The sequence below is a fragment of the Ursus americanus genome, chromosome 7 (genome assembly GCF_024610735.1).
Source record: "Ursus americanus isolate L20-20 chromosome 7, mUrsAme1.1.p, whole genome shotgun sequence".
NCBI classification, from domain to species: Eukaryota; Metazoa; Chordata; class Mammalia; order Carnivora; family Ursidae; genus Ursus; species Ursus americanus.
The window spans coordinates 39,242,489-39,255,732 of NC_142133.1; the positions used below are offsets into that span (position 1 = coordinate 39,242,489).

Genomic DNA, 13,244 nt, shown 5'->3' on the forward strand with positions numbered 1-13,244 from the left:
CCTAATCCCAAGGTACTTAGAATTTAATCCAGAAAGAAAAGATACCAAGTAGTTTACAGATTAGAGGAGAAGATAAAATTATCACACAATTAAACAATGGTGAACAATTCTCCATGGCATTTAATCAAGTGCTAAATTGTTTGGTACACACCACAGGTGATATTGTTGTTCTAAGGAGAGGAAAATCAATATAGCAATCAGGAACATGAATTAGACCTTAAGGGTTGGGGAGGATTTGGCTGGAAGAGGATAAGGGAAGGAACTCAGAGGAAAGAAGAGGGAATTCAAAGGAAAAGACAACTATAAGTGAAGAGATGGAGAGAGAAAGAAAGACATTCAGTGAGGAGACTGGCTTGAGAAAAGCAGAGTGTGCCAAGTGGGTAAGAGCTCATAAGTCACACAGCTAAGGCTGTTTATCCTTCCTTCTGGACCAGAACAATGTCAGTGGCCTCATGATGCTGGAAGGACCTACATGTGTCAGGATTTGAGGGGAAACACACTCTTAGTTTCTAACTCTCTGACCTAATTAGTGGGTTATCTAAGTGTGACCAGGAAGAGATCAATAGTATCAGAACAGGGACTCCTCCCATGTGCACAACCTTGGAGAAGGCCAATACATCCAGAAAGGACTGCTGAAGGGTGAACAGTAACTTGAGTGTTGGATAAATTAAAATTGGTTAAAAATCTCTTAAACTCCATAATTTGGGAAACTCTCCTTGACTTTCTGACCAAAATCTTTTCATAAATTTCCACTGCCTTAGAACGAAATCTAAATGTCTTAGAATGGCATGTACGACCTTTCTTTCTTTTTTTTTTTTTAAAGATTTTATTTATTTATGTGACAGAGAGACAGCCAGCGAGAGAGAGGGAACACAGCAGGGGGAGTGGGAGAGGAAGAAGCAGGCTCACAGCGGAGGAGCCCGATGTGGGGCTCGATCCCAGAACGCCGGGATCACGCCCTGAGCCGAAGGCAGACGCCTTAACGACTGCACTACCCAGGCGCCCTTGTATGGCCTTTCTTGATCAAATCCTTGCCTACCTTTACAGACTTACTCCTGCTTCTGCCTGACCGACTCTAGTCATAGGGAAACATGGGCACTGCCCTGGAAGTTGATTAATCTTGCTTTCTCATGCCACCACATCTCATTTTGAGTGCTCTTTTCTTCTTCCTCTACATGACTAATTCCTATATGTTTTTTAAGACTCAGAATATTTGCTATTCTAGGAAATTTAGAATTATTAGTAATTTATGTAGGATTTATTGGCAGGGACCTGGGCACCAGCAGTTGCTGGGTTGGAGTAGGCAGGTTGGGGACACCAGAGCTGGGAAGCTAGCAACTGAGAACCCCATTATGGGGAGGTGGGAAGGACACAGGAGGCAGAGCATGCATGAGATGACACTTTAATCCCTTGGCACATGCTCCATTGTTTCACCAAACTTCACTTGTAAAATATAAATTCAAAGATAAAATTATTAAGAATTTCAAGAGAGCAACCAAAGAGCATTAAATCCTAAGCATAGGGTTTTTCTGAATGCTGGGCCCTGTGTGACTATACTGGTCATAAGTCCATGAAGCCAGTCCTGCATATAAGTCTGTTTATTCAGCATTGGTTATAATAGCGAAGTGTAATAAACCAAATTGGTCATTAATAAGTGATTAAACAAACTATGGTCCAAACACAGTAAGAAAGTCATGTAGCCAGTAAAAAATAAGACAGATCTATAGACACTAACATAGATAGCTGTCAATGCGCAAAGAAGGTTATAGACTATTATGTATGTCATGATCCTGTTAAAATAGTAAATATATACTTAATATATATTAGGCTTATATATACACTTAAAAACACCTGTCTGAATTGTAGTGAAATCTGTTGACTTCATTTCATTGAAGAACAAAAAAGACCATGGAAAATAATCTTCCTGACTACTCATTAAAATTCTTTTTTACCTTTTCCTTTAATTCTTACCATCACTGCTAGGCTCTTCAGCAGGGGATACTGAGTCCGTATACGCTAGGTCTCCCTTTGTGATCTCAACCACCTGAAGTCTCCTGACCCTGCCTAGGTCTGTATCTTTCAATCCTTCCTCCAGTTGTTTGACCACCTCTTTTCCAGGCTGGGAAGTCAGAACAGTAATCTGGAAATAAATCCAAGAATCAATGTGTCTACTTTCCCTGATGTACAGAGTGAAGAACATAGCAGGTTAGATCTGGAGGACAGACACAGCAGAAGTCTGTGGCAGTGGCTACTGTCTTTGAAGCAAAGAAGAAGATTTCATGGTAACTTACAAATCAAATTTCATTTGACAGATTCTGGTGGGAGAGGTCTGGTGGGACAAATTGTCACAGGACACTTCCCAACAGGTGAGGCCTACCCCAGAAAGTGACCAGTGAGAAGTCATTCCTGTGTTTTAGTTTTTTAAGATTGCTTGAAGCACTGGTAGCATCTCTCATGCTCAAAATGCTTTGATTTTACAAGGCAACAAAGAAATAGAACCCTTAAATTCCAGTCACTAAGTGTGTACTAAATATCAGAGAGCCTCTATGCTTCTTTCGCATGGTGGTGCTTCTACATAGATTTCTCTCCTTGTTCAACCTGGATACACGTGAACTGTTTCTTTTGTTTTCTTAATTCTAAGATGTACTCACTCTTTTTTTTTTTTAAAGATTTTTATTTATTTATTTGACAGCGATAGAGACAGCCAGCGAGAGAGGGAACACAAGCAGGGGTAGTGGGAGAGGAAGAGGCAGGCTTCCAGTGGAGGAGCCTGATGTGGGGCTCGATCGCAGAACGCCGGGATCACGCCCTGAGCCAAAGGCAGATGCTTAACGACTGAGCCACCCAGGCGCCCCTATAATGTACTCACTCTTGATCAATGTATCTAACCTGAAGGAATATTGAAGTGTTTGTGTATAATCTGAATGTTTTATTTCACCTGAATGAATACGCTGTTACGTTTTCATTAGCAGTTTTGTCTTGAATTTAAAAATCTGGAAGGCAAATATTAAACATATGCAATTCTCTTTTGCACCTGGACATTTTTTTTTGGTACTTGGATTTTTTTTTTTTAAGGGAGAAAGAGTTGAGTGAGAGCATGGAGGGAGTGCATGCAAAGGGAGAGGAAGAAAGGATTTTAAGCAGGCTCCACCAGGAGCATGGAGCCTGATGCAGGGTTCAATCTCACGATCCTGAGATCATGACCTGAGCTGAAATGAAGAGTCAGACACTTAACCGACTGAGCCACCCAAATGCCCCAGGGCTTGGACATTTTTGATTAATGAAGAAGGATGCAGATAAAAGCACAGTTATTTTTTTAAATGCATCTGTTTGATGCCTGAGGTTTCCAAAGACTGAATGTGTTTTAACTCACAGTCACTCATGCACCCAGTGGCGTACCCAGGCATGACTTACTTAAATTTTTTAAGATTGTCTTAGTCTGCACTAGAATTTTAGCAATCTTTAAATTTGCACATTTGCTAAGTCTGAGAAAATTTACTCAATTTGATGCTAAAATTTGATTAAGAACAATCGTAAATTCTTAAGGGTGCCCAGGAAATATAAATACAGACACCAATCTAGGCAGTTTAAGAATTACTTTACAAGTTTCAAAAATTCAGAGGCAGATGGCATATTCAGATTTTATTTTGATTTCAGTTTCATTATAATTCACTTCAGCCCATATTTTTAGCATTTCTCTCTATGCCAGCTCTGTATTAAGAATTGCACAGGCTATAGGAAAAAAGGAACATATCTCTTGCCTGCAGGGAGATGAAAATCTAGCCTTGAAAATTAGCATCAAAGTGTATGTAACAAAGAACAATATATGGATGATAAATAATGAAGCATCTAGATGGCCTGAAATGGGCTTAGAGAACTAAGGCCAGTATCTCTTACCTCCAGGGAAGTGTAGCTCAGAGATGCACCTGTGGTCATGTGTCTGCTGTATTGTTTGAACTGCTGGAGCCCATCCTGTACTGCCAGCTGCAGAGAAGTGCCATGTGGTCTGAAACAGCCTTCTCTCTGCAACATGCGGAGTTCTGAGATGCAGGCCTGCAGCCTAGCAAAGTTCCTTTTCACTTGCTGCAGAGAAAAACGAAGCAAAGATCTTTAGCGACCCAGGTTCCAGATTAATGGGCAGTCTAACTTCATTATCAATTACTCCTCAGGGGTCCCTTCCCTTCCTGAAGATTTATTTATTTGACCAACATCTACTCAATGCCTACTATGCTCTAAGCACTGCACTAAAATCTTCCCTATACCAGAAGAAAGAAAATTTGCAGCCAAAGGGCTTTGATTATGTGGAGTTACCAGAAACACGAAAGGAAGTGTTTGAATTCATTTACTCACCCAAAGGGAAGTCCAGTTGTGACTGCTGAGTTTTACTTTGGGGTGGTTTGCCAACTGAAGGCCTAGCAGGGTCACTCTAAAGTATTATCTTCATTTCTTAGTCAGTCTAGGCACTGGGAGCCTCTTTACTTCCCAGAAATGAGGATTTCGGTGTGGTTGATCATCTCAGAACTGATAAGGTCCTACCCAGTCTGCTCCTCAGGATGACTTCAGTAAAGGGATGGTTGGCTTAGTCTAAAGTCAGCTCAAGAAGCCAACACGTAAACCTCTTGGTTCTATCTCACCTCCCTTTATAAAAAGGGAGTAATCTAATATAATCTGAATCTATATCAATGTTACCTCTCCCAAGGATGTATACATTTTGGATAAATGTGGAATGAAAATATGTGACACTATTTGAATTCTAAACATCAATAACAGATGGGGGTTGGATGGGGAAGAATTATATTTGGGATGAGGAAACCACCCTGACAAAGAGCAGAACTGAGCAATGTTTGCAAAATGCACATAAAATTCATAAGCATGAGGTGCAATACTGCCAGGGTACTTAAGTCAACCCCTGCCCCACTCAATTTCACAGCTGCTTACTTTGCTAACATGCTCCTCTTCCTGAATTTCTGGGAAAAACACAAAAAATAGGATGTAATTCTTACACAAAGAGAATTTGTAATTTAGATGGGAAGATAAGAAACCTACTCAAAAAAGAAATGAGAACAAATGAGACCATATATATAGACTAGTGGCCTTCAAAAATTTCATGTACCCCCTAAAAGAATCTGAAGACTGATACATTTATTTATTTATTTATTTATTTATTTATTTATTTATTTATTTATTTATTTATAGTTTTTATTTAAATTCCAGTTAGTTAACATACAGTGTAATATTAGTTTCAGGAGTGGAATTTAGTGATTCATCATTTACATACAACACCCAGTGCTCATTACAAGTGCCCTCCTTAATCCCCATTACTCATTTAACACCCCCATTTCCCCTCCAGCAATCCTTCGTTTGTTCTTTATAGTCAAGAGTCTGTTTTATGGTTTGCTTCTCCACCCGCCACCCCCCAACTGCCGTTGTTCATCTGTTTTCTTTCTTAAATTCTACATATAAGTGAAATCATATGGTATTCCTCTTTCTCTGACTTATTTTGCTTAACATAATACTCTTTAGCTCCATCCACATCATTGCAAATGGCAAGATTTCATTCTTTCTTATGGCTAATATTCCATCGTATATATGTACACTACATCTTCTTTATCCATTCATCAGTTGATGGACCTTTGGGCTCTTTCCATAATTTGGCTATTATTGATAATGCTGCTATAAACACCAGGGTGCATGTGTCCCTTTGAATCTGTATTTTTGTAATTTTGGGTAAATACTTAGCAGTGCAATTGCTGGATCACAGGGTATTTCTGTTTTTAACTTTTCGAGGAAACTCCATACTATTTTTCAGAGTGGCTACACCAGTTTGCATTCCCACCAACAGTGCAAGAGGGTTTACCTTTCTCCACATCTTCACCAAAACCTATTGTTTCTTGTGTTAATTTTACCCCTTCTGACTGGTGTGAGGTGATATCTCGTTGTAGTTTTGATTTGTATTTCTCTGATGATGAGTGATGTTCATGTGTCTGTTAGCCATCTGTATGCCTTCTTTGGAAAAATGTCTATCCATATCTTCTGCCTATTTCTTAACTGGATTATTTTGTTTTTTGGGTGTTCAGTTATAAGTTCTTTATATATTTTGGATCCTAATTCTTTCTCAGGTATGTCATTTGCAAATATCTTCTCCCATTCTGAAGGTTGCCTTTTAGTTTTGTTGATTGTTTCCTTCACTGTGCAGAAGTTTTTTTTTTTTTTTTTAATCTTGATGAAGTCCCAATAGCTCATTTTTGCTTTTGTTTCCCTTGCCTCAGGAGACATATCTAGTAAGAAGCTACTATGGCCAATGTCAAAGAGGCTACTGCTTGTGTTCTTCTCCAGGATTTTGATGGTTTCTTGTCTCACATTTAGGTCTTTAATCCATTTTTTTTAACGTAGCCTCCAAGCCCAGCTTGGGACCCAACTCGGGGCCCAAACTTACAACCTCAAGAGCAAGACCCAAGGCGAGATCAAGAGTTAGATGCCCAATCAACCGAGACAACCCAGGCACCCCAGTCTTTAATTCATTTTGAATTTATTTTTGTGTATGGTGTAAGAAAGTGGTCCATTCTTTTGCATATTGCTGTCCAGTTTTCCCCAACACCATTTATTAAAGAGACTGTGTTTTTCCATTGGATATTCTTTCCTGCTTTGTTGAAGATTAATTGCCCATATATTTGTGGGTTCATTTCTGGGTTTTCTATGCTGTTCCACGGATCTACATGTCTATTCCTGTGCCAGTAATCACTACAGCTTTGTGATATAACTTGAAGTCCAGAATGGTGATGCCTCTGAGAAAGGGACAGGTGGGTCTAGGTAGGGAGAGATAGGTAAGGGGGCTACGTGATCAGGATCATGGAAATTCCAAAAATGTGGAGGTATAAGGGAATCAGAGATAAAGGAACACTCCAGGCCACCCTGCCCTAGGTGTCCAAGGAGGAAGTCTTATTTATGACAGTCTCCTGTGGTCAACAGAAAATAACCAGACCCTAAAAAGAAGTAAGCCATTAAAGATGTTATCACTAGTCCTTAATCAATGGTGTCGCCAGTAGAGAAGTCAAAAAGATTTAAGTTCCCTGGTTAACTTCTATAAAAGACCAACCCTAAAAGCCCTCAGTGGCAATCCTGTTGGGATCCCTCTCACTCCTGAGAGCTTTTTCTGTATCCTTGCTTAATAAAACTCTATAGCTTTACTCACTCCTTTTGTCTGTGAGAGTCATTCTTTGATTCTGTGAGACAAGAACCTAGCTTTCCCACTTTACCTCCAACTTTGCTTTTCTTTTTCAAGATTGCTTTGGCTATTTGGGGTCATTGGAGTTCCATATAAATTTTAAGATGGTTTGTTCTAGCTCTTTGAAAAATGCTGGTGATATTTTGATAAGGATTGCGTTCAATATGTAGATTGCTTTGGGTAATATAGACATTTTAACAATGTTTGTTCTTCCAGGGTGCCTGGAAGTTGGTTAAGCGTCTCCCTTCAGCTCAGGTCATGATCCTGGATTCCAGGGACTGAGTTCTGCATCAGGGTCCCTGCTCAGCGGGGAGTCTGCTTCTGCCACTGCACCTCACCCCACTTGTGCTCTCTCTCATTCTTTCTCTCAAATAAATAACATCTTTTAAAAAAGTATTTGCTCTTCCAAACCATGAGCATGGAATGTCTTTCCATTTCTTTGTGTCATCTTCAATTTCTTTCTTCAGTGTTTTAAAGTTGTCAGAGTACAGATCTTTTACCTCTTTGGTTAGGTTTATTCTTAGGTATCTTATGGGTTTTGGTGCAACTGTAAATGGGACTGATTCCTTGACTTCTCTTTCTGCTGTTTCATTATTGGTGTATAGAAATGCAACAGATTTCTGTATGTTGATTTTGTATCCTGAGACTACTGAATTTGTATATCAGTTCTAGCAGTTTTCTGGTGGGGTCTTTTGGATTTTCTGTATAGAAAATATCATGTCATCTGCAAATAGTGAAAGCTTGACTTCTTCCTTGCCAATTGGGATGCCTTTTATTTCTTTTGTTGTCTGATTGCTGAGGCTAGGACTTCCAGTACTGTGTTAAATAACAGTGGTGAGAGTGTACATCCCTGTCTTGTTCCTGACCATAAAGGAAAAGATCTCAGTTTTTCCCCATTAAGGATATTAGCTGTAGGTTTTTTGTATATGGCCTTTATTTATGGTGAGGTTTGTTCCCTCTAACTGTACTTTGTTGAGAGTTTTTTCTTTTAAATCATAAATGGATGTTGTATTTTGTCAAACGTTTTTTCTGCATCTATTGAAAGGATCATATGGTTCTTATCCTTTCTTTTATTAATATGGTATATCACATTGATTTGTGAATATTGAACCACTCCTGCAGTCCAGGAATAAATCCCACTTGATTGTGGTGAATGATTCTTTCAATGTCTGATTGGATTCTATTTGCTAGTATTTTATTGAGAATTTTTGCATCCATGTTCATCAGGTATATTGACCTGTAGTTCTCTTTCTAAGCAGAGTCTTTGGTTTTGGTATCAGGGTAATGCTGGCCTCATAGAATGATTTTGGAAGTTTTCCTTCCATTTCTATATTTTGGAATAGTTTGAGAAAAACAGTATTAACTCTTCTTTAAATGTTTGGTAGAATTCCCCTGGGAAGCCTTCTGGCCCTTGACTTTTGCTTTTTGGGAGATTTTTGATTACTGTCTCAATTTCTTTGCTGGTTATAGGTCTGTTCAAGTTTTCTATTTCTTCCTGTTTCAGTTTTGGTAGTTTATATGTTTCTAGGAATTTGTCCATTTCTTCCAGGTTGTCCAATTTGTTGGCATACATTTTTTCATAATAGTCTCATAATTGTTTGTATTTCTGTGGTGTTGGTAATTTCCCCTCTCTTATTTGTGATCTTATTTGGGTCCTTTCTCTTTTCTTTTTGATAAGTCTGGCTAGGGGTTTCTCAGTTTTATTAATTTTTGCAAAGAACTAGCTCCTGGATTCATTGATCTGTTCTATTGTTTTCCTAGTTTCTACATCATTTATTTCTGCCCTAATCTTTATTATTCCCCTTCCCTTTGCTCTCCTTTCCCTCTTCCCTGCTTGCTGAAACACAAGCATAAAAATGGCTAACTTGGCCTACAAGATAGTAGATGTGTTGCAGATGGTAGTAAGATGGTGGAGGAACGAGCCAGGAGGAGCACGGCTCCTTATTGATCATGGAGTTGCCACACTAGCCCTAGATTGCCTAAAATTATTTGAGAGAGAAATAAACTTATATCTTATTTAAGCCATTTTTATTTTGGGGTTTGTAAGACTCACAGCTGAACCTAATCTTAACTGATTCAATACTATTAAAAAAAATTCCTCAACTTTCTTTTAGGTAGTGTTTTGGCAGGAACCAACAATAAAACTGTGTTTCCAACAGTCAACTTTGCAATAATCAAAAGACTAAACTTTTCTGCATTTTTCTAAAATGAAAACATATTTTCTTTTATCAGAAAACACGGGGCGCCTGGGTGGCACAGCGGTTAAGCGTCTGCCTTCGGCTCAGGGCATGATCCCGGAGTTATGGGATCGAGCCCCACATCAGGCTCCTCTGCTATGAGCCTGCTTCTTCCTCTCCCACTCCCCCTGCTTGTGTTCCCTCTCTCGCTGGCTGTCTCTATCTCTGTCAAATAAATAAATAAAAATCTTTTAAAAAAAAAAGAAAAGAAAAAAAAAGAAAACACATTTCTATTTTGAAACATGAAACAAAGAGCTTTACTTACTCCTTAATTTTATTTTATTTATTTATTTTTTTTTAAAGATTTTTATTTATTTATTTGACAGAGATAGAGACAGCCAGCGAGAGAGGGAACACAAGCAGGGGGAGTGGGAGAGGAAGAAGCAGGCTCATAGCAGAGGAGCCTGATGTGGGGCTCGATCCCATAACGCCGGGATCACGCCCTGAGCCGAAGGCAGACGCCCAACCGCTGTGCCACCCAGGCGCCCCCTACTCCTTAATTTTAATTAAAATTAAAAATTAAAAAAATTAAAATTAAAAAATAGGATGACCTCCTGATATCTCTGCCAGGAGGTTACAATAACCTTTAGGAGAAGGAAATGATCTTCTAACAAGGTTTGAAAATATTGCTTATTTGAGTACTGGAAAATTCTGCCAAGTGCAATGGTTTTGGAAATATTGAAAATTAAGCTGTTCTTTCTTATATTAATCAAATAATAGGGCCATTAATCAAATAACAGGGCCACTTACTGCTTGAGAACACTCTTGGTTGATAACCTCCTGTAGCAAGAGGCCATGTGCCCAATTCATCTAAAAGATTACATCATTCAGAAACAAGCTAAACAGGAAGTAGGCTAAAACATAACTATGTATTATATCCCTTGAAAATGGTATCTGATCTCTCAGGTACTCACTTTGATTCTGAAAGTGATTTTAAAATGCAGGCTTTGCAGAAACTAATTGCTTAGAATGTGAAGAGCTCATATAGCTTGGCCGGGAAACAATTTCCACATATCAAAGGTTGATGACTGATGAATGCTACAGAAAGTCTTACAGTCTTAGCTTTTTTTCCTCATGAATTGCCTAGGCAACATTCCATACAGCACAGTGTAAATAGTTCAGACCTGAGTTCCAAATCCAAAAGATGGTGTCAGGGACCGATAGGGAGCTGTTAGATAAAGAGAGAGAAAATGGGTGGTAGGAAGATGAGGTCTGGTGTCTCTCAGCTGGAATTTTGCCATTACCTGCAATCTGTAATCTGAACAGTCAAATGTCTTAACTTCTCCTCCTCCTTCTTTCCTGGATGGAAAGTTTGGGATTTCCATTGTGGAAGATTCAAATGTGCTTTAGGAAGTTGCTGCGTTGAAATGTAGCCCAGTGAATCAGGTACTGAAGTTGTCTACAACATTGTTTGGAGTTATTATCTATTATATCACAAACTCAAGTTCTTTGTCGTAGATATCTGGGTGGGTTTCAAGGTGCAGAGTGGAGTCCCTGATTCAGTTAGATGGGCTTTGCACAGAAAGGTGGAGGTTGGGATGAATGGGTAAAGACTGATGGACCCTCACTGGATTTCTTTCAACTTTTTGTGCAGACTAGTGGTATAAATATGCCTAGAAGATGTTCTCTCCCTAGATCTAGTACCAGTGTGTTCTCCTTGCTCTAGGCAGTGTAGGACAACTCAGATTGATGTCTCATCGGAAATCAAATGAAAAAATTAGAACATAGTTTAGGTCATTGATTTTGAAAAATCTTTTTATCAGTATGAACTTCTATAAAAAATAAAAAATTTTAATTTTAATCTCTATAAAAAGCTTTATATTGACTCTCCATATATAAATTGCATTTTATTAGCACAATGTATTTTCAAAATTTTGTTTTTATTTATTTTCAATATATAATACATGCACATGATTCAAAATTTAAAGGTTATAAAATTATATGTGGAAAAAAAATCACCTTTCCACTCATCCTTCAGCTAACCAGTGGTTTCCTGGAGGCAATCTATATTGGTAGCTTGTTGGATATCTTCCCAGAGATTTTTTTCTTTACATGAAAGAAAATATAAAGATAAATTTGTTCTTCTTACCAAAAGAAAAGAGACTATGATAGTCTTTTATATCTTGATTTTATTGCATAGTGTTCTTGCACAATCATTTCAGTCAATAGATAAAAAATGTTCATTTTTATAGCTACAGAGTATTCCATTAATGGATGGAACATAAGTTTATTTAACCAATTCCCTATTGATAGACATTAGATTGTTTTCAATCTTTTGCCACTGCAAACAGTGTTGAAATGAAAATACTTAAGTCATTTTTCCACATACGAAAATATATCTGTAGGATAAGTTACTAAAAGCAGACTTGCTAGGTCAGAGGGTATGTAAATTGTGATACTGTCACCAAATTGCCCACCATAGAAATTGTGTTAATTTATACACCCATAAATGGCATGTGTGCCTATTTCTTTAAAACCTCATGAACAGTATGTTATTAAACTTAAAAAAAAACTTTGGCAATCATACAGGTGAAAAATAATAGCATCTTAATGTACAGTAAGGTTTCTTTTTCATTTCTAAGTGAGATTGAATATATTTTGATATGTTGAAGGGTCATTTATATTTCTTTTTCTGAAAACTATGTATATAATTTCTTATTTCTTGTTGGATTATTTGTCTTTACCTTATTGATTAGGTAGTATTTTTTTTTTTTTGCCAAGCACATATTTTCTATTTTTATACAGCTGAATTTATTAATCTTTTATTTTTGGAATTTTGGGTTTTGTGTTATGGTTAAAAAAGCCTTTCTTACTCTGATATTTTCCCCCATGGTCTGTGAGCTAATTATCAACTTATTGCCTCTCAGATCCAATTCACCTTTCAATATATCTCTGCAGTAATGGACAGAATCCCTTTAAACATTTCTCCTTTACATGGACCATCATGTTAAGCATTTGAATAGAGAGCAATGGAGGAACACTGCAGGAGGAAGGTGCTTTCCTGCTGAAAGCAATGGGGTATGAGAACATCTGATAACGCTCCACATGAGCAGATATTGCCCCAAACTAGCAGGCCCTTGATGTTACAGACTGAATGTTTATGTTCCCTTAAAATTCATATACTTAAGCCCTGACTCCTAATGTGGCAGCATTTAAGTGTAGCCTTTGAGAGGTAATTAGGTTTAGATGAGGTCGTGAGGATGCAGTCTCCATGATGGCATTAGCGACCTTCTAAGAAGAGGAAGGACACCTGAGCTCGCTCTCTCTTCACATACATGTGCTGAAGAAAGGCCATCTGAGCACATAGCAAGAAATCTGTCTGCAAGCCAGAAGAGGGCTCTCACCAGAACCTGGCTATGCTTGCACCCCAATTTCTAATTTCTAGTCTCCCAAACTTTGAGAAAATAAGTGTGTATTGTGTAAGCTGTCTAGTTTATAGAATTTTGTTGTTATGACAGCCTGAGCTGACTAAGACACTGCAAACTCCTAGCTCTGACTTGGTGATTACCTTACAGCAGTCGTCTTGGCACAGACACTGCCTGCTTTAGGCCTCCTGCCTGCACTAATGTCTCACTCCCTCTGCTCACCTCAGAGGTTTGTCTCCTGTGGCCCTCCCAATGATGCTGCAATTTCCATATGGATGCTGTCTGCTCCAGGCATCCTGTCCACATTGGTATCTCCACTCTACACTCTTACACACCAGTCACTGATTATAGCTCATCTATACCTGGAAGACTGCATCTTGCTTTCCCAGTAACCATGGACCAGCTCTGGCTTGGGAA

The 13,244-nt window shown here is 38.5% G+C and overlaps 1 protein-coding gene across 2 annotated transcripts in view; it reads right to left on the reverse strand.

Annotated features, from left to right (window-relative positions):
- The window catches only part of M1AP (meiosis 1 associated protein), a 64,404-nt gene that overhangs the window by 42,331 nt on the left and 8,829 nt on the right, over positions 1–13,244 (reverse strand). For both annotated transcript variants that reach the window (XM_087863601.1, XM_045788370.2), the window contains exons 2-3: positions 3,898–4,083; positions 1,972–2,140 (exon numbers count right to left, since the gene is read on the reverse strand). In XM_087863601.1, the coding sequence (XP_087719727.1) occupies positions 1,972–2,140; positions 3,898–4,083 (355 nt within the window). The remainder of the gene's footprint in view (positions 1–1,971; positions 2,141–3,897; positions 4,084–13,244) is intronic.